The sequence below is a fragment of the Globicephala melas genome, chromosome 11 (assembly GCF_963455315.2).
Source record: "Globicephala melas chromosome 11, mGloMel1.2, whole genome shotgun sequence".
Taxonomy (NCBI): Eukaryota; Metazoa; Chordata; class Mammalia; order Artiodactyla; family Delphinidae; genus Globicephala; species Globicephala melas.
Window position 1 is genome coordinate 35521160 of NC_083324.2, and position 18542 is coordinate 35539701.

Below are 18542 nucleotides of genomic sequence, written 5' to 3' on the forward strand. Positions count from 1 at the left end.
CAGGCCTTTTGGATCTGCATGCCCTGGGTTCTGCCCGCCCAGACCTCCACCTCTGTGACTTCCTGGAGAGCCACTTCCTAGATAAGGAGGTGAAACTCATGAAGAAGATGAGTCACCGCCTGACCAACCTCCGCAAGCTGTTTGGTCCCCAGGCTGGGCTGGGCGAGTATCTCTTCGAAAGTCTCACCCTCAAGCATGATTAAGAGCCTCCAGAGCCCAGCGGCCTCTGAGGAGCCCCTCTGGTGTCAGGGCTTCTGCCTGAAGCCCCTCTCTGCAGCCACTAGGCAGCTTTTTAACCACCCTGGACCCATCTCCCAAGCCTTGGACCAAATGGAAACAATAAAGCTTTTTGCAGCAAAAAAAAAAAAAGACTGTATCTGGGTTCATATAATGATGATAATAGCCAACTCCCAATTATTGAATGCTTGTTGGGCACCAGACATTATATCGAGAACTTAATTTTTACAACAGCTCTGTGAGGCAATTAGCCACAGTTGCCCTCAGTTTTCAAATGAGCGCACTACATAGAAATGCTGTAATTTTACGAGTTAACAGCTGGGACTTGAACCTAGGTACTTGTTATTTCAGACCCTAAGCTCTGCAGTTTTCCAGAAGTAAAAATGTAAGGATATTAAACCATATAAAGTCTTTTGCAGTTCTTCACATCCACAGTTTATGATGAGGTGTTAGTGCTGCCTAGTATTTGGAGTGAGACTGTGAATCTGGAAAATCCCTTGAAGTGCTAGAAAGTGTTGTGACAAGACAGTCTTACTAGTCTCGCTACAGCATTGTTAGCGGGGGCCTGAATGTGCCACGTGAGAGTTCCTTCACCTAAACAAAGCCTCTCGTCACATTAACTTGCCAAGATACATTATGTTAGCTTTAATATTAATAGAATTCTCTTCATTGACTATTTTCTAAGATATAATGAATGGTTTGGTACGAAGTTGTGATTTTTTTACAACTTGAGGAGGCTCTGCCTCTTCCTCCACAACAGCTATTCCGCACCACCTACGCTCTCCCGGCCACCTCTCTCTCACCCAGCAGGTGCTTCTGCCCTGACACCAGGGAGAAAGTGCACAGCGGCGACCCCGAAACTTTTTCTGTCCCTTATGTGTAAGCTCCCCTGCATCCTCAGTCCTCCCTTCCCTGTTGTCTCTCAACAGAGGGGATCCCTAACCCCCTTCCCTTAAGAGCCTGCTGCCCAGAAGCTCCCTCTCTCTTCTTCTCCCCACCCTTCACAGCCCAATGCCCCTGGCACCTGGTTAACACCATTAATTATTTGTCAAATGGACGCAGCAAACATTGGGGGAAAACTGAGCTTGTTTTCCTATAGAAATGGGATCATACCATAGTGTTATCATCATTGTATTTCAGATGCAGTGTACTTTAAGGCCTTTATAGACTTTCTGGGGCCCTGAAAGTGAATTTTTTTTTCATGTAAACATATATGTAAACAACTAAGAAGTCCATACACTTTAGGGATAAAACCGTAAGTTGAGGCTGCTTGTGTTCTCAGAGTACTTTGTCTCCCATGAGAATGTAAGCTCTGTTAGGGTAGGACTCTTTGTCATTACTTCCTGGTATGTCCTTTGGGCCCAGGTCAGAGCAGGACCTGCCACCCCGTGCATACTCAGCAAATAAAGGTTAAATGAATTCAGCAATAGTCCTTGAAGGGAAGGGGCAGGAAAGCTCACAAGTGGGAGGCACGAATATTTCTCCTTTGAGTCGTTGCAGTGGCGTCAGTAAACCAGATCACTAGACTATATGTAAATGTAACGTGTTCAGGCTTAAATGCTTCGCTTTTTCTTAAGGATTCTGTGATTCGGGAGTAGGAAGGAGGAATGGCTAGCTATTTAAAAAATGATTAAATTGGGAGGGGCAAGATCGCGGTAGGGGATTAAGAGGTACCAACTACTATGTATAAAATAAATAAGATATAAGGATATATTGTACAGCACAGAGGACATAACCAATATTTTATAATAACTTTAAATGAAGTACAATCTATAAAAATATTGAATCACTATGTTGTACACCTGTAACTAATATAATGTTGTATCAGCTATACTTTAATTTTCTTTAATAGTTAATTTTATTTTCTGGTATTTGAGGCCTAGTCCTCAAGGTGCAGTGCCTACCTTTTAGTCAAAAGTCATGAAAATAAAGGTATGATTGCTTGATCAGCATTTGGTCCCTCTGTCCTCTTGAGTGTAATTTCCCTACCATGTGTGACTGACATAGGGCAATTAGGCACAATTAACTTTGAAGTAAAGTAATTGCCCCTTCACCTTATATCTGTTTGCCAACAAAAAAAAGGTGAATTCTAAGCTACCACCTAAGAGTCCGGAAAATTGGAATTTTACTATTAATGCAGATTTCTGTCCACCACCTTGGGGAGACCAGATAGATGTACCTAGGCCTTAATCCTGAGAACATCTTCAGTTTGTTCCATTTCCTATTTTCAGACTCCACCCAACCTTGCTTCTGCAAACTGTTTTGGTTGATGGAAAGGAAGTTTAGATGCGCTGGTTTGCAAGAGATTTCTTTCATTGGGTGGTTTGATTTGTTTTTCAGTCTGCTCCGTCTGGACACAAACATCTGACAGTGGAAGAATTATTTGGAACCTCTTTGCCAAAGGAACAGCCAACAGTTTTTGGTCTGGATTCAGAAGAAGTGGAGAAGCTGCCAGGAGATGCCTCCCAGAAAGAGCCCAGCTCGTTCCTACCATTTTCCTTTGAGCCAGGAGGGGCCCCTCAGTCGGAAAACCTGGGTGTCCATCCTGCTGCCCACCACTCAGTCCAGCCTGAAGTCACCACCCCGGTGCTAATCACTCCTGCCTCCATCACACAGTCCAGCGAAAAGCAGGCCCCAAGCTATACGATCCCGTTGCACCCTGTGCTTAGTCCTACTCTACCAGCAGAAGCTTCTACTGGACAGGCTCCCCCAAGCCTACCCCGAAACACCACCATGATGCAAGCAGTGAAGACCACACCTAGACAGAGGTCTCCACTTCTGAGTCAGCCAGTCCCTGAGCTGAGCCACACCAGTCTGACTGCCAGCCAGAGCCCATTCAGGGCCCCGCTGAGTGTGACAAACACAGCCGGTACATCCCTCCCAAGCGTTGATCTTCTCCAGAAACTCAGGTTGACCCCACAGCATGACCAAATACAGACACAGTCACTTGGGAAAGGTGCAGTGGCACCCAGCTTTTCTGCAGCAGCTGGCCAGCTGGCCACGCCTGAGAGCTTCATAGAGCCTCCCACGAAGACAGCAGCAGCGAGAGCCTCAGCCTCCCTGAGCAACATGGTGCTTGCTCCCCTTCAGGTACTGGCAGGAGGGTGGGTGGCTGTAACTGGGTGGGATGAAACTGCAAAGACCTGGATTTTAATTGACAGGAGACAGTTGTTTAAAGAGACAGCTGTTGAGTGTGTCAGGAGCTAGAAGAAAGGAGAGAGAAGCCCTGCAGTGATCAGCCAGACCATTGGTAACTGGTGTTGTAACTCAATTCACTTCCCAAAGTTATTTCAACTGATAAAAGCTAAGAAACAGTATTTGTATTTTCCTTCCCGGGTGTACATTTTAGGGTTTTTTGTTTATTTTTGCCTAACAGTTCCAGAAGTTCTTATTTGACTTGGGACCACAGATCCAGATTATCCCAATCTTTGTTCCATCCCTGGCTCCCTCAGTACTCTCACTGAGTGCCTGCCTTGTGCCAGGAGCGTTAGGGCTGCCATCAGACCATCCCAGATTTGGAGGTCTGGGGTCAAATAAAGCTTCCTCAGGAAACTGATGTTCAGCTGAGATCTGAAGACTCAGTAGAAGTTAGCCAGACCTATTCTAGAGGTAGGAAGAGTATGTGGAAGCAAGGAAAATAGCACATACAGAGGCCTGGACATGAGAGGGCATTTGCTGAACTTGCACTGTGGCTGGATCTACATGGAAAGAAATGTAGGGGAGCAGGTATTTGTTGATGAGCAAAACTTTGTAAATTGTGTCAAGGAGTTAGAGGTTTGTTCTAAGGGCCCTGGGGAGTCTTTTAAGTGCTTTGAGCCAAGGGTGGCATGCCGGGAAAGGAGAAGATGGCAGTAGAATGACCCATCAGGAAGGAGGCTGGGGCAGTCACCCAGGCTTGAGCTGGTGGGGGCCTGCACTGGGGAGTGTGGACCCGTGGATTTGTTAAGAAGTAGGGTCAGTGGGACTTAGTGGTGAAGTGGGTGTGGGGGTGAAGAAGAGGCTTGTCCCTCAATTTATAAGGTCGGTGAGTTTACAAGTGAGGAAGTCAGGTCAGAGTTGGAAGTGACTTGTGCAAGATCAGAGAACTGAAAGGGAGTAGAACCTTTCAGGGTTTTAGTCTCATGCCCTTTAATAATTATAATCCCCAACTCTTAACATTTTACCAAATAATATTATATAGAAGAGCCCATCATAATAATTGAATATTATTTCTTAGTTAATGGAGTATTTTTTCCATTCCATTGAAATTCTGTACAGAAAAAGAGGAAACCTAGTGTCCCGGTTACATCATTAAATTGTCATTTTTTGCCGTTTCTGTCTGCAGTATAAGGAGGAGAGAAAATGTTCTGTTTAACAGTAAGGTATCACACCCCTGCAGTGTGTCTGCCGCCACTGTTCCTGTTGTTCTGGAAGTACAACCAGCAGTGGTTGGGGATGCTACCCGCTCCAGATTTTGCCTTCTGGGATGGCACCCTGCTCTCCAGCATGCCTCCTTGCAAAGGAAGCTTACAAACATGTACATTTTCATTTATGTGGCAGTATTGAATTTTAGGACCTTGGGCTTTATTGAGTTCCAATGTATTTGCTCTGCACTGGAATGGGGATAAAATTTAACATGTGGAATTGTGACTCTGTATGAAGACTATTTAGTGCCACCTGTCCAAAGTTTAAATCACCTTATCAGGAGGTATCACACTGCCAGGATCTTGCATCTCTACAGCCTCAACAGCAAAAATAGGCTTGGGCTGTCCCAGCTCTTATAAGAGACACAGGTTTCAGCTTTTTCCTTAGAGACACTTTCAAGGCTTTGCACGCACCCCTGTTCTTGGGTGGAACTGAAGGGGGTCGGGTACTGTCCCAGAGCTCTCATTCTGCATTGTCACAAGTTCTGGTCAGCCTCTCCCCTCAGGAGTCTAGGAACCAGATCATGTCTGAACTATTCCTTACTGCTGCTAACCTAGATTTTTCCACAGTAACTAAGAAATCTTAATTGAAACTTGCTACATCTGTTCATCTTTTCTTTTTAAACGTTGCAGTCTATGCAGCAAAACCAGGATCCTGAAGTTTTTGCCCAGCCTATGATGTTATCCAGTGCCATCCCGGTAAGGATTCCCTTTTTCTGAAGAGCACAGTATGTTTAAGTTCTTCTGCTGAGTGTGAAGTAAAACATTGTCACTTGAGTGAAAAGTTTTGGCTTTCAAGCCTAGGCCCATCTTAGACGCCCCCTCCTGCTCCCCCAGGCAGAGTTCATTGCTGTGGCCTTTGTAGGCCTCAAGGCATCTGTCTGCAGTGATGTCTTCCCTGACTGTGTGTATGGGAGGGCAGGTGGGCCACAGCAGGGGCAGTCACTCAGTGTTTGTGAATGGGCGACTGCTGAGAGCAAGTCAGCCTGGTCCCTATGAGTAGGAGATTGTCTTTGCCCTGGAAGAGCTGTGGTGTCTCAGTAAACAGAGGGCAGCATCACTACGATGCTCTCATTGGCTTCCCGTTGCTCTGACGACAAAGCCTCCCAGGGCTGTGTGCTCTGGGTCTTGCTGTGTCTCCCCTGCCTCATTTTTTAAAAGTTGCCCTCATCCTCCATTACCTACCAGCCTTGACATGCACACTTACTTTTTTCAGTTCTTAAACTTTTACATTCCTTTTGCCTTTGAGCCTTTACACCGCTCCTCAAGTCTCAGAATTTAAAGTATAGCCAGCTTCTGACTGGTCTTGTTAACGGGTCTTTTCTGTAGCTTGTCCGCTGCGTGGTGATCGGCGGGAGCTCTCAGCCTGGTGTTGCACCAAAAAAACAAACCAAATGGCTCAGAACCCAGAAACCACATTCTCAAAACTATGGCTAGCTCTTGGCTATTTGTAAATGAGGAGGGTGACAGATAGGAGGAAAAAAATATATAGCTCTCTGTTGATTGTATCAAAATGTGAGAGTTATTTAAAATACTAATTATTACTCTTTTGTGTATTCTGATGGTTAGCCGTTATTAGCCCAGAAGTACATCTAAATGAAAGGAGATAGATATTAGATTTATGTTTTTAAAATGTATCTTTGGGGGCTTCCCTGGTGGCGCAGTGGTTGAGAGTCCGCCTGCTGTGATGCAGGGGACACAGGTTTGTGCCCCAGTCCGGGAAGATCCCACATGCCGCGGAGCGGCTGGGCCCGTGAGCCATGGCCGCTGAGCCTGCGCGTCCGGAGCCTGTGCTCCGCAACGGGAGAGGCCACAACAGTGAGGGGCCCGCGTACCACAAAAAATATATATATTTATCTTTGATACCTGTAATGATACAATAAATACGTTGAACACCACCAAAGAAACTAAGGCTCAGGGTTTCCCTGGTGGTCCAGTGGCTAAGACTCCGCACTCCCAATGCAGGGGGGCCCAGGTTTGATCCCTGGTCAGGAAACTAGATCCCACGTGCCACAACTAAAAGATCCCGCATGCCCCAACTAAGACCCAGTACAGCCAAATAAATAAATATTTTTAAAAAGAAAGAAACTAATGCTTCATATAACTGGGTTTTTTTAAATTCTCTTTTTATTGAAATAAAACTTACATATAATAAAATGCAGATTTTTTAATTGAGTTTTAACATACGTATATCCCTTGGGTAATGACCCAGCCAAGGTATGTAACATTTCCATCACCTCAGGAAGTTCATTCACGCCCTCTTCCAGTCATTTCTGTGCCCCTCATGGAAAAACTTTACATGTTTGATTTATCACAGGACTATTCTTACTGTACATACCCTGCTGTTATTTATCAGGTCCCCCTTCTGTGATGATCGGGCCTGGCTTCTCATAACAACTCTAGAGCATCCTTATCATATAAATGGACTCTTTATCCTTCAGCTAACAAGCTTCCTAACCAGATGTAAAATGCCCAGATGCTGCTCCTGAATGTTTATCTGAACCCCAAACAGTTAGCACTGGACTCTGGGCTCCAGTCTCCTGCTGCTTATGCTTGTTATCAGGCGTCCACTAATCAACGTGGCTGCTGACGGTGCAAAATGACCATTGTTCCCCTGCAGGTGGCAGGCCCCCCACTGGTTCCTGCAACAACTTCGGCAGTGTCCTCAGTCCTGCTGTCCCCAAGTGTTTTCCAGCAGACAGTTACAAGGTCCTCAGACCTTGAGAGGAAAGCAAGCTCCCCTTCTCCTCTCACTGTTGGAACATCAGAAAATCAAAGAAAGCCTTCCATTATCCTCAGCAAGTCTCAGCTCCAGGATACATTAATACATCTAATTAAGGTATGTAGGGCATCAATTTCATCTTTGAATTTCATTCTTTAAAAATAAAAAAATTGTATGACTTCTTAGAAAATCAGCTCATAAAGAAAATTCACGACTAGCCAGAACCAGTGTTTCTCTCTTCTTGGGCATATGCTCCCGGTGGAAGAATATCTGAGTGAATTCCAAAATATTAATGGTTATCTCTGGGTGGTGGGATTCTTTGGGTAATTAGTTATACAGATCATGTATACAGCTTCTTCCTAAGCGGTTATCAAGAAAGTAAGCTCTAGTGAGGTAAATGTGACATTACCATCTCTTCCAGAATGATTCCAGCTTCCTTAGTACGCTTCATGAAGTCTACTTGCAGGTTCTGACCAAGAACAAAGACAGCCACAACCTATGACTGGAGCAGAGTCGATCCAAAGGCAGAATGGCGACCTCAGAAACAATAGGCCTCATCATGGAAACTTCTAAACAGAACATTGAGTTTTGAGAATCCTGAAATTGAGCCTATGAGAAAGAGACTCATTCCTTAAGAATGTTTTCCAAGTGACGTTCCCAGTGATAATGGAGGTTTCACTGTGAAGCATCACCAGCAGACCTTTGTTTTGACAAAAAAAAAAAAAAAAAAAAAAAAAAAAGACCATTGTGTTGAGTTGTGTGGGTGTTTTCATCAGATCTAAGCAAGTTTGTGAAATAAGGAATCTGATTTTCAACTCACTTTCACGTTCAAGGTCTTAGGGAAAAGGGGTCACCAGCCTTGCAGCAGTCAGAGTTCAGCCCAGTCTGCACCCCTCTCCCCTCCACTCCCCCCTGAAAACTTGAGCATTGGGCTGGTAGTCAAGTTCAGAACAGAGCAGAAGTCAGCTCTGTGCAAAGTAGCTTCGTGTTTTAAGGGTCAGAGTTTAAGCTGGCAAATTAGGACTGATTTGTTCAAGTGAAGTATGTTTTATATGAATGCCTCACTTGGGCCTTAAAAGTTCTGAAATTTCTTAATTGTGTTTTGTTTTTAAGTGTCCCCAGTGCTGCCATGTGGCAGGCTCCCAGTGTGGGGATACATTGGAATCAGGCCCTGCAGGCCCTGTCATGGTATGGGAGCAGGCGTGGCACATCTTTGAAATAAAGGCTGGGACTGGTAAGGCCCGAATTCTATCAGAAATCTTCACTTTAAGTTACTCTCCAGTGGTTTTGAAAATGTTACATTTGTGTGTGAATCATAGCCTTATTTTCCTTTTCTGTCTAAACACAGTGAGAAGTCATTGTTAATTGTTTTCCTTAACACTTTGACAAAAGGACCAGTGGACCAATCTGACAAAGCCATTCTGGTTCCATTCCTCAAGTCTACTGAGAATAGTTTTAAAGCTATGCAGAAAAGGGAGCTGTTATTCACACTGCCCTTACTTTATTATAGAATATGGAGTTAAAAACAAAGTGTGAAATTCAGAACTTTACCAATGTATTCCTAGGCTGTGAGTACTTTTGCAGCCCGAAGTGTGAAAATATGTAAAGATGCTTTGTTATGCTGCTATTGATCTGCCATGATTTATATTTATTCTTTTATGGCATGTAATGGTGATTAGTAATATTTTAATGTAGATTTTGATTTATTTCAGCAATAGTAATTTTAAGATATTCTTTGAATGAAAATGTCTTCGTTTCTATGATACAGGTCATTTTGTAGTATTTAACCAATTAAGATGCACTGCTTACTTTTCTGAGCACTATTTAATGATGGGGTAAAACCCAATTGGCTCAACCAGCTAGCATAAGGATTAGCTGTGAATAATGCTGACAGATGTAATGGTTCCTCGGGAACAATCATTTAAGCTTTAATGGTAACTCAATCATAAGTCCACAGATTTTTTTTTTTCTAGCTGAGATTTTAGAAAATTACTTGTGAATTACATACTTGTTTTAGTTTGCTCTTAGTTTTTTAGCATAAAGAATACCTTGATTGGCTTTTGTTAATCTAAACACGCTTCCTGGGCAACTTTTCTGCTTCCCAATTTAGTGTCTTCTATTGCATTTACCTAGTTATTTGTGAATTGCGCAGAAGCCAGGGAAGCTTTTAAGTTCTCATACTCCATTAGGAATAGTTTGTTTTCAAAGGTAGTGTGTAAATTCAGCAACCAAAAATGAATTGCTTGCGTGTCACCTGGGAAAGAGAAGGTTACAGTAAGACGTGAAGTGTTGCTGACACCAGGAGATGGTGTCCAGGGAGCCACGTGACTGTTCTCAGAAAACAGTTGCCCTGGTAGGTTTGCTCGCATCCCAGGTGTAGTCTCAGTGGGCTTTGGTAAGTGGAAGAATCGAGGGATTCTTGTTATGATAGACATTTGAATTGAAATGATGATTTGAGTATGGACAATATTACAAGAGAGTTGAGAGAATATCCTGAAGAGGGTCTTTAATCAGATCTGTTAATTTTCACCCTTTAATCCAAGGAATGAATATGACAGACAGTAAAGAGAATCTGTGATAAGGTTTCCTTAGTGTGAAAGTAAATTTTTAAGTGCCCAAGTCATGGAGACTTGAAAAGGGTAAACCTGTTTCAACTCCCAGATTTATGTATTCAAAGCATTTTGAAAATTCAGAAGCCAGAAGTCCCCCGTCATGATGACTAGGAAGTTCAGGCCAGAATGAGTCCCTAGAGAAGTCAGGCCAGGCCTGAACAGTTGCAGTTGGATGACCCTGGCCCGAAAGTCGCAGTTCAGTTGCCTTATTCCTCATTCAGGCTTCTGTCCAGAACCTCATGCTAGTTTAGGTTGCATGTTTACATTGCTGCAGTGACTTTACTGGAATCTTAGTTTTAAACCTTAGGTGAATCAAAATGGACACCAAAACAGAGATGCTTCTTGCTAGGTTTGCAACTTCAGGTGACCTGCATTTAGGTCACCGTGACTGTCTGTATGCGCCCCCCCTCACCTGGGTGGGTGGCACTACCTTCTTTGGTTGTAGTTGATGTGGTGTCTTTGAATGGATTCCCACCTCCCAAACAGCCTTGCTCCTTTCCTTTAAGGAAGAAGCTCCTCCTCATTGTGCATCTCTCCCGAGGTTTGTAAGGTGTGACTTTGAATCCTAGGTTTTCAAGTGACTGTCAGTTTCAGAAGCATTCATGCCGTCTGCATGTGAATGTGAGTGTCCATGGCTTACTTTGGAAGGCTTTTGGGAGTGGGGTTTTGTTAAGAACCCAAGTTGACCTGGGTCCTTCTCTGCCGGAGGATGCACAGGCTAAGTTTAGAATATGACCCGATTTTGCATGTCAAGAATTGTTCTTTTTCCACCCATGTTTTCTTGTAAAAATTTTAAACCCCATCAAATCTTCTACTAGGTAAATATTTTTAAACCACGCAGCTTTATTACTCTCCTCCCCAAAGAATGTAGTTTGAAATTTTCTCATTTTGGTAGTAGAGGCCATAACTGCCATTGTATTACTAACAATGCAACATGAAATTGAAGGTGCCTAACTGCTTAAAAAACAAAATTAGCCATCATACTGTAACTCTGGGCAAAATGAAACACAGAGGAATGAGAGGCAGCACAGGCACGAGTGGGCTCAGTCCACGTGAGTGAAGACGAGGAATCACACGGACGTGTGTCCTGCATTCTTGCTGCGCGTTTGCTGCTGAGCACGTGTTTCTTTCTTACTTGTCTTTGGTTTTCTTCAGTTGTATTCAAAGGGCCTTCTGGAACCAATAGTGCCCTGTGTTTTCAGGTGTCTAAAACGTTAAGATCTGAAACAAGTAAAGCAACTTACACTGAGCTTTTTAAAGCTGTGCTTGAGAACATTTCCCTGAGTGGGCCGGGGCCTCAAGGAGCCTGTTTTTCAGCAAATTCAGCAGGAGAGATGTGTGCAATGTTTCACTCAGTTTTGTATTTGACATCTTCATTTGAAATGCTATGATGCAATATCGTTCACTTTGAATGGGGAAAATGCAAAATTGTGTTTCCCTTTTATCTGTGTGATTCCTTAAGAAACGTGTTTTTAACAGTATGTGTTCTAAATGGTTTTTTATTCTGTATTCCTGCTTTGGCCATGTGGCTCTCATGACCTTCAGTGTACCAGAGTCTCAGCGCCCTGAAATGTGAGCATGAGAAGCTCTGGGGTTACAGCAAGATTTTTGTTCCATGAGCGCAATACAGCATCATTAACATTTTTAATGGTATGGATTTTATACCATCTGTGTATGTTTGCAAATATTAAGTTATTACCTGTTTTCAGATGAGCATTTTTCATCCTAAATTTTATATGTTTGCAAATATATTTTTTTAATAAAAGTTCAAAACCAAGTTTTAGCACCTACTAAATTTTAATTGTGTTTTTATTGAATTTACAGAAATAGGAACTTTTGAATGAGTTGCTACACTTTTCCAGAGTCTCCTACTGCTGAGAGGGAGTGAGGTGAGAGAACAAAACAACTCCGTTTATTCCTCTGAGTTTTCCCCAGATGGAGGGTACAGGTCTAGTCATGACCAAAAACACTGTTTTACAGGGGACTTAACCTTCCAGGTCACTTCCCAAATTCACTCAGTTTATGTGTGTTGAGTTGTCATATGTGCCAGGCATCTAGGATGATAAGGAAGGAAAGAGGGAGGGAAGAAAGTAAAATGTCATCATTATGGGACATAGGGAAAAGGAAAAAAGTGTTAATCATATATCTCCCTAGTAATTGTTCACATTAAGTGTGTTTCCAAATGAAATTCTCTCTAAAATGTTTGATATACCTGCCTGCTTTTTTAGAGCAGAGCATATGCTTAACCCTCGCTTTATGACTTTTGTACACACACCCCAGTCATCATTAATGCATGCTCATTCAGCACTTAAGCATTGCTGTCCATTATTTTCCTGATCTTCACAATAACCCATTTTAGGGAGAAGGGAGTTGAAGCCGAGAGTGACAGGGCCTGCTGCTTATTAAGCCAGTACTGAGTTAGGGACCCGAAGCCAAGCAGACCAGAGGGCTGGTCTAGAACTCCTTTCTTGACTCCATTGCCTCCATGATAAATTATTCTAGATTGCTTTCTATAATTCCTTAGGTCACACATTACCACTGTTTATTAAAAGCTAGTTTGACCTACTCACGTGCTGCTTTTCAGCTGTCATGACCTAGGAAACCAGGTAACCAGGTTCATTGGAATTTCGTGAAAAACTAAGACCACTGGATCGTGAACAAGAGCCATAGGGTTTGGGATTTTAGGCTTCCTGGTTGTTTCTAATGATGTTTTCACTCACCGTTTATGGATCCTGGTTCATGCTGTTGCTAAAAGATACCTCGTCTTAGGCTTCCCTGGCGGCGCAGTGGTTAAGAATCCGCCTGCCAATGCAGGGGACACGGGTTCAAGCCCTGGTCCGGGAAGATCCCACATGTCGCGGAGCAACAAAGCCCGTGTGCCACAGCTCCTGAGCCTGCGCTCTAGAGCCCATGAGCCACAACTACTGATCCCCGCGTGCCTAGAGCCCATGCTCCGCAACAAGAGAAGCCACCGCAATGAGAAGCCCACGTACCGCAACAAAGAGTAGCCCCCCCCTCGCCCGCATGCAGCAACAAAGACCCAACACAGCCAAAAATAAAATAAATAAATATTAATTAATTAATTAAGTGATTAACTTTTAAAAATACCTGGTCTTTGAGTAAGTGTGTGAGTTAGAAATTGCTGAGGCTTCTGTGTTTGTCAGAGCTACAAGAACCAGCCTGTCTCTCCTGGATGAGCAGCTAGAAATCCGGCCATGGGGTTTCCTCTAAAGATGAAGCCAGGTTCTTGGAAAGCTGAAGGGAAGAGCAGCAAAACAGTCACTAAACCAAGCAAACCCTGGAGCCCAGCCTGCATTCTCTCCTTTAGACCGTGTCTTTTGGGGTCTCTGTTACCCCCAAATGTAATGGGAAGACGCCAACAGGTTTCTAAAGGGCTTAGATCAATTCAAGATTCTCCACCGGTCTAAGTTTGCTGCCACGCTCATGCAGACGGAACCCATGGCAGGGCGGGCGGGCGGATGGGACTTAACATATATCTCTTCAGGTTCACCAGGCAAATTAGCTAAAAGTAAAGCTGACTACTAAGAGATCTCATGCCCAGCGGTAGAATGGCTCGGAAGGAGGTGATACAAAGGCCGCATGACAGTCACATCATGTTTCACAGGTACTTCTTTCACGTAAGTTTGAATATATTTGAAGTACAATCCCACAAGTAATCATAACCGACGTTTGTTGTGTGCTGTGTGCTCTGTGTGCATTCCTTAACCCTCCCCACATCCCTCGGAGGTGGAAGCCATTCAAAGTGCAGCCTTGGGAAAGGGCCACACACGACACCAGCTTCCTGTCATCCTGGGAAGGGGCAGAGGCCCTGGCTGTGGTTAGACTGACCTCAGCCCATCAGTCTAAAAAAGGGCCCCAGAATTTGGAGCTGAGAAGCCGGCCACAGTCCACAGGAACTGCTGCTTGCTTACCACGTCCCTGCCCCTCCAGAAAGATGGGTCTGGTACTGCCTGAGCCCTGTGAAAGCTCTAGAGGCAACCCCAGCAAACCACCCACCATGTTCTGTGGAATTTCTCAGTGTTGGCAATGGCGCCCTGGCTTCTGAAGCATGTACAAAAATCTGGACCCCTACACATTTTGCTAGCGAAGCCCCGTTTTGTTGTTTCTATATCTGACACGTTCCTGCCCCCACAGACTGCCCCTCCCAGCCTCTCCCAGGCAGGGGTCTTTCCCCTGGACAGAAGGGCTAACATCCTCTCCCGTCCTGCTGGCACCGAGAAGCTTCCCTGATTTCTGTTTGACCCTTACCCCGACAGGCCCCCTGATGGGAAAGGGGATGCTAGCAATGTTGCCGGCCAACACCCCCATTTACTGTGTGGTCTCCACCCTAGCAGGCACCTCACCCCCTTTTAAACAAATATTTTGTCATTTCACCTTTACCATTTTGACCTAAAATTCATAGAGAATGTAACCTGTACCTACATAATTTTTAAATAAGACCTTAATTGTGATCTAAAGGAGAAGTTTTAAAGTAATTTATAATCAGATGCTCCATATTAAATATGGAAATGCTTGGGCATGACTACACAAATTCTCAGAATGCCCCCGTAAATAGGAGCCCTGGTCTTCACTCTGACACAGCTCCCCTTCACCCAGAAGACGGCCGCTCTCCCACAAAGGGCCCGTCCAGGGCTGACACACCTGGGAGCCAGCTCCCGCCCCCCTCCATCGCCTGCCCTGACTCACTGGGCTCCTGCCCAAAAGGAGACCGAGGAGCTGTTTGCGCTCCAGCCCAAGATGGCGAGGTTATTAATTAACATTCCCCGAGGACTTTGGAGCCCTTAAAAGATGGGCCGGTGCGTCAACCTCAGAGAGAGGTAGGAGGGAAGATGGGAGGGAGAGACACACACACACACCCTATTTGTTGGTCCCCATCTGACCCTTGGGGCTGGGGGTAGCAGCTGTTCTGTCCCAGACTCAGTGCTGGACACTATGGGCACAGCCCCACACACGCCTGCCCTGTCCCCTTAGCCTGGGCTCCGTGGTAAACTGCGATTTCGGGAGCAGGGATGCACGTCACTCTGGAATAGAGTGACTTTGACCATCCTGACCACCTGGGGGACACATGTCATTGCCTCGTTTTCCAGGTGAAGGAACTGACCACTGAGTGATTTGCCGAAGGCCATCCGTCCAAGTTCACCCAGCTAGGGGGCAGCAGAGGCAAGAGCTGACCTGGACGTGTTCAGTTCAAACCTCCCTCTGGGTTTGTGGAACGTGGAAAAAGCTTTCGGGTCCCTGGAGAATTTTGAAGCACGTTTGGAAATGACAGTGGCGTTGCTGCCAGTCACCTGTTGTTATCCCTTCCTCCCAGGTATGGCTCTTCAGAGGGCTTTCTCAGCCCTAGGCCGGGGGTGGGGGGGGTGGGGGGTGCGTCGGAGTGGCTCAGAGGCATCCTGCCAGGATACTGGCCAAGCTGGGAAGCCGAGGTCCGGATCTGAAATGGGTTTATAGTCTCAATTCCCATCACCCATGCCAGCATGACACAGGTACAGTTTGGTGGCAGGGAATACTGTTATTTCAAAATTTGCTGTCGGTTGTCACTTCCTCCTTGGAGCCTTCCCTGATCTGCAGTCTCAGCAGGCAATTCTTTATACAGATCACAGGACAGGGCCGTGTGGCCCCTGCCGACCTGTGACCTGTGATCTGAGAACCAAGACAGGATCATCTTCTTCCCCAAACATCTAGCACAGTGCTGGCACACAGGCCTTGGTAAATGCAACAAAGGAGTGAATTCATGAGAGAATCAAAGGGTCAATTGAGGCCTCATCAAAGTCACCAGAAGGAAGGCTGACTAGATGTCATTGCTAATTCTAGGGGTGGGGTGGGGAGAAAAAGCCATTGTGTTTGGAGGGCAACCAACCTGGGTTTGGGACTTCCTGTGGCTGCTGACTGTTCCTCCTAGCCAAACACTGTTACGGCTTCGTGTTTCCCAGGAGGAGCCGTGTGGCTCTAAGCAGGGAAAGGATCCCTCTCCATGCCTTTCTCCAGACTGCTGCAGCCCTACCCTAAATAACCACCACTTCAGCTCTTCAACAACTGCCCAGGAGAAAATCCACTTAATCTCCCCACAGCAAAACAAAAATGTTCATCTTTAATATCTACAGGAACAAAAGCCACCTCTACCACCCAGCTTGCTCAAGGAAACCAGGAGATATCAGAAGAGGGAACAGGGTGACAGTCTCTCCCCACTCTGTGCCGCAGGCCATGCAGGCGGGCCCGGCTGCCCTAGAAGTGCCCTGACTGTCAATAGCACTGCCCAAGCCCTGCCTGGCATGGCACACCCAGACAGGAACTGATGAGGGCTGTTGAGGCAGCTCCTTACTCCCCACCCAGGGAGGTGCCCAGGCTCTGCTACTCAAACCGCAAGCTGCAATGACTAGGCACTTTTCCTTTGTGTGCAAGGAAAGCAGGCCTGGCAGGGCTGCGCTGGGCTCCATGCTGGTGCTCACCTTTCAGGAGTGCCACGTGCCTGCAGCCCCGGCCTTTGGGGGTGACTCAGAGGGTCGACCACCCAATCTGGTCCTGGGATTGGCCAAGGACACACAGTGATGACCAGAAAAGAAGCCCTCTCTCCCAGAAGCAAGTGCTAGCTATAGTGAAAGCACAAGTATTGTTTGATACAGTATAAACGCAGAAGCAACGCAAACGTCCAACCAAGGGGGGACAGTGGATGACCTTCCTCTTCGCCAGTAATAATTCTGGGGGAGAAAAGCACGTGGACTCTGCGGGAAAGCATTTAAGATGCACAGTGATATAAACCAGAGGGATCATGACCTTACTTAAAATATTCATGCTCATGGATAAAAAGGGGAAAAAAAGGCTGGAAGGAAATAACCAAAATGTTGTCCTTAGTGACCTCTGGATGGTGGATTATGGGGGATGAAGTTTTCCTCTTTGTGTATCAGTCAGGATACAAGCAGAGAAGCAGAACCTGTAGGTCTATATTAAAGATTTGTGGCAAAGAATTGGATTGCTCCAAGGTGGTGGGCCGAGGGGACTGATAGGTAAGTCACAAACTGCAGAGGAGGCTGGAGCTGCCACAGAAGAAGTCACTTTTCTTCTTCAGCCTTTCAACCAACTGAATCAGATCCACCCAGTTATCTAGAATAATCCCTTTTACTTAAAATCAACTGATTACGGGATTTAATCACATCTACAAGATACCTTCACAGCAGCACCTAGGTTAGTGTTTGATTGAATAATTGGGGACACAGCCTAGCTGAATTGAAACAGGAGGGAAGGGGGGCAGGGCACAACCTTTGAAAGAATGACATAGCCCGAGGACATGACATAAACGGATTAGAACCAAATGGGTCCAAGATGGTGGGCAAGTCGACTTCCACTAGACCTCGAGCCTCAGTATACGCTCATTGTAACACATCAGTAAGCTAAATGACAAACCTACAGGTGCCATGACAGTTCCAAGGCCAACCATAAGGATGAAAAAGTGGGCAGTGGCCCAGTTCATGGAAATCCCCGCCCCTTCCCGGAATAGCTGGAATACTCCTCCCACTCATTAGCCTATGAAATTACCCACCCTTATAAAAACTGACAATCCCATACCTTGGTGCCTTTCTCACCTTCTGAGATGGCCCACACTCTGTCTGTGGAGTGTTTCTCACTTCTTACCTATTACTTTGTCTCACTGAATCCTTTCTGCAATGAGACATCAAAAACCTGAGCTTCATTAAGTCCTGAAACCAGGTGTGCAATCTCAGTTGGAAGACTGGGAGTTTGGTCTGGGTTCTAGTCCCGGCCATGTGGGTTCAAGTCCCAGTCTGGGTTTTGGCTGGGTTTGAGTCCCGGCACGTGAGTTCAAGTTCCAATTTGGGGTGCACGGTTTCAGAATGACATATAAAACAGACTGTCAGAGTATTTTGCTATATTCTCAAATTTTCTACAAAGAACATGTGTTGTCATTTGTATAATTTTTTTTTTTAAGCAGTAAGTGACAAAACCACCATGAGATACCACTTTGCACCTACAAGGCTAGTTAAAATAAAAAAGACAAGAGGATGGGCTTCCCTGGTGGCGCAGTGGTTAAGAATCTGCCTGCCAATGCAGGAGACATGGGTTCAAGCCCTGGTCTGGGACGATCCCACATGCTGTGGAGCAACTAAGCCTGTGCGCCACAACTACCGAGCCCGTGCGCCACAACTACCGAGCCTGCATGCCACAACTACTGAAGCCCGCGCTCCTAAAGCCCGTGCTCTGCAACAAGAGAAGCCATCGCTATGAGAAGCCCGTGCACCACAACAAAGAGTAGCCCCCGCTCACTACAACTTGAGAAAGCCTGCGTGCAGCAACAAAGACCCAACGGAGCCAAAAATAAAAATAAATAAATTTATTTTAAAAAATTATTAAAAGATACATTTCTGCAAGAAGAAAAGTGAATCCAGAGAGAAGATTTGGGAGTAAAGAAGCAAACCCTGAGTGGTTCGAGTCCCAGCGCGTAGGTTCAAGTCCCAATCTGGGTTTAAGCTGGGTTCGAGTCCCGGCATGTGGATTCAAGTCCCAATCTGAGGTGCACAGTTTCAGTACCACGCA

At 45.5% G+C, this 18542-nt stretch overlaps 1 protein-coding gene across 3 annotated transcripts in view; it reads left to right on the forward strand.

Moving 5' to 3' along the window:
* The window catches only part of DCP1A (decapping mRNA 1A), a 61528-nt gene extending 49213 nt beyond the window's left edge, over nucleotides 1–12315 (forward strand). The window contains exons 7-11 of one of the 3 annotated variants that reach the window (XR_004041865.3): nucleotides 2578–3327; nucleotides 5274–5339; nucleotides 7261–7479; nucleotides 7784–8596; nucleotides 11799–12315. Coding sequence is in view for 1 of the 3 variants with exons in the window: in XM_030867433.2 (XP_030723293.1) it covers nucleotides 2578–3327; nucleotides 5274–5339; nucleotides 7261–7479; nucleotides 7784–7864 (1116 nt within the window). In the remaining 2 variants the exon portion in view is untranslated. Of the gene's footprint in view, nucleotides 1–2577; nucleotides 3328–5273; nucleotides 5340–7260; nucleotides 7480–7783; nucleotides 9332–11519; nucleotides 11756–11798 lie in introns of those variants that run through there. The other 2 variants (XR_009565955.1, XM_030867433.2) reach the window with 2 other exon arrangements.
* Nucleotides 12316–18542: the final 6227 nt, after the last annotated feature.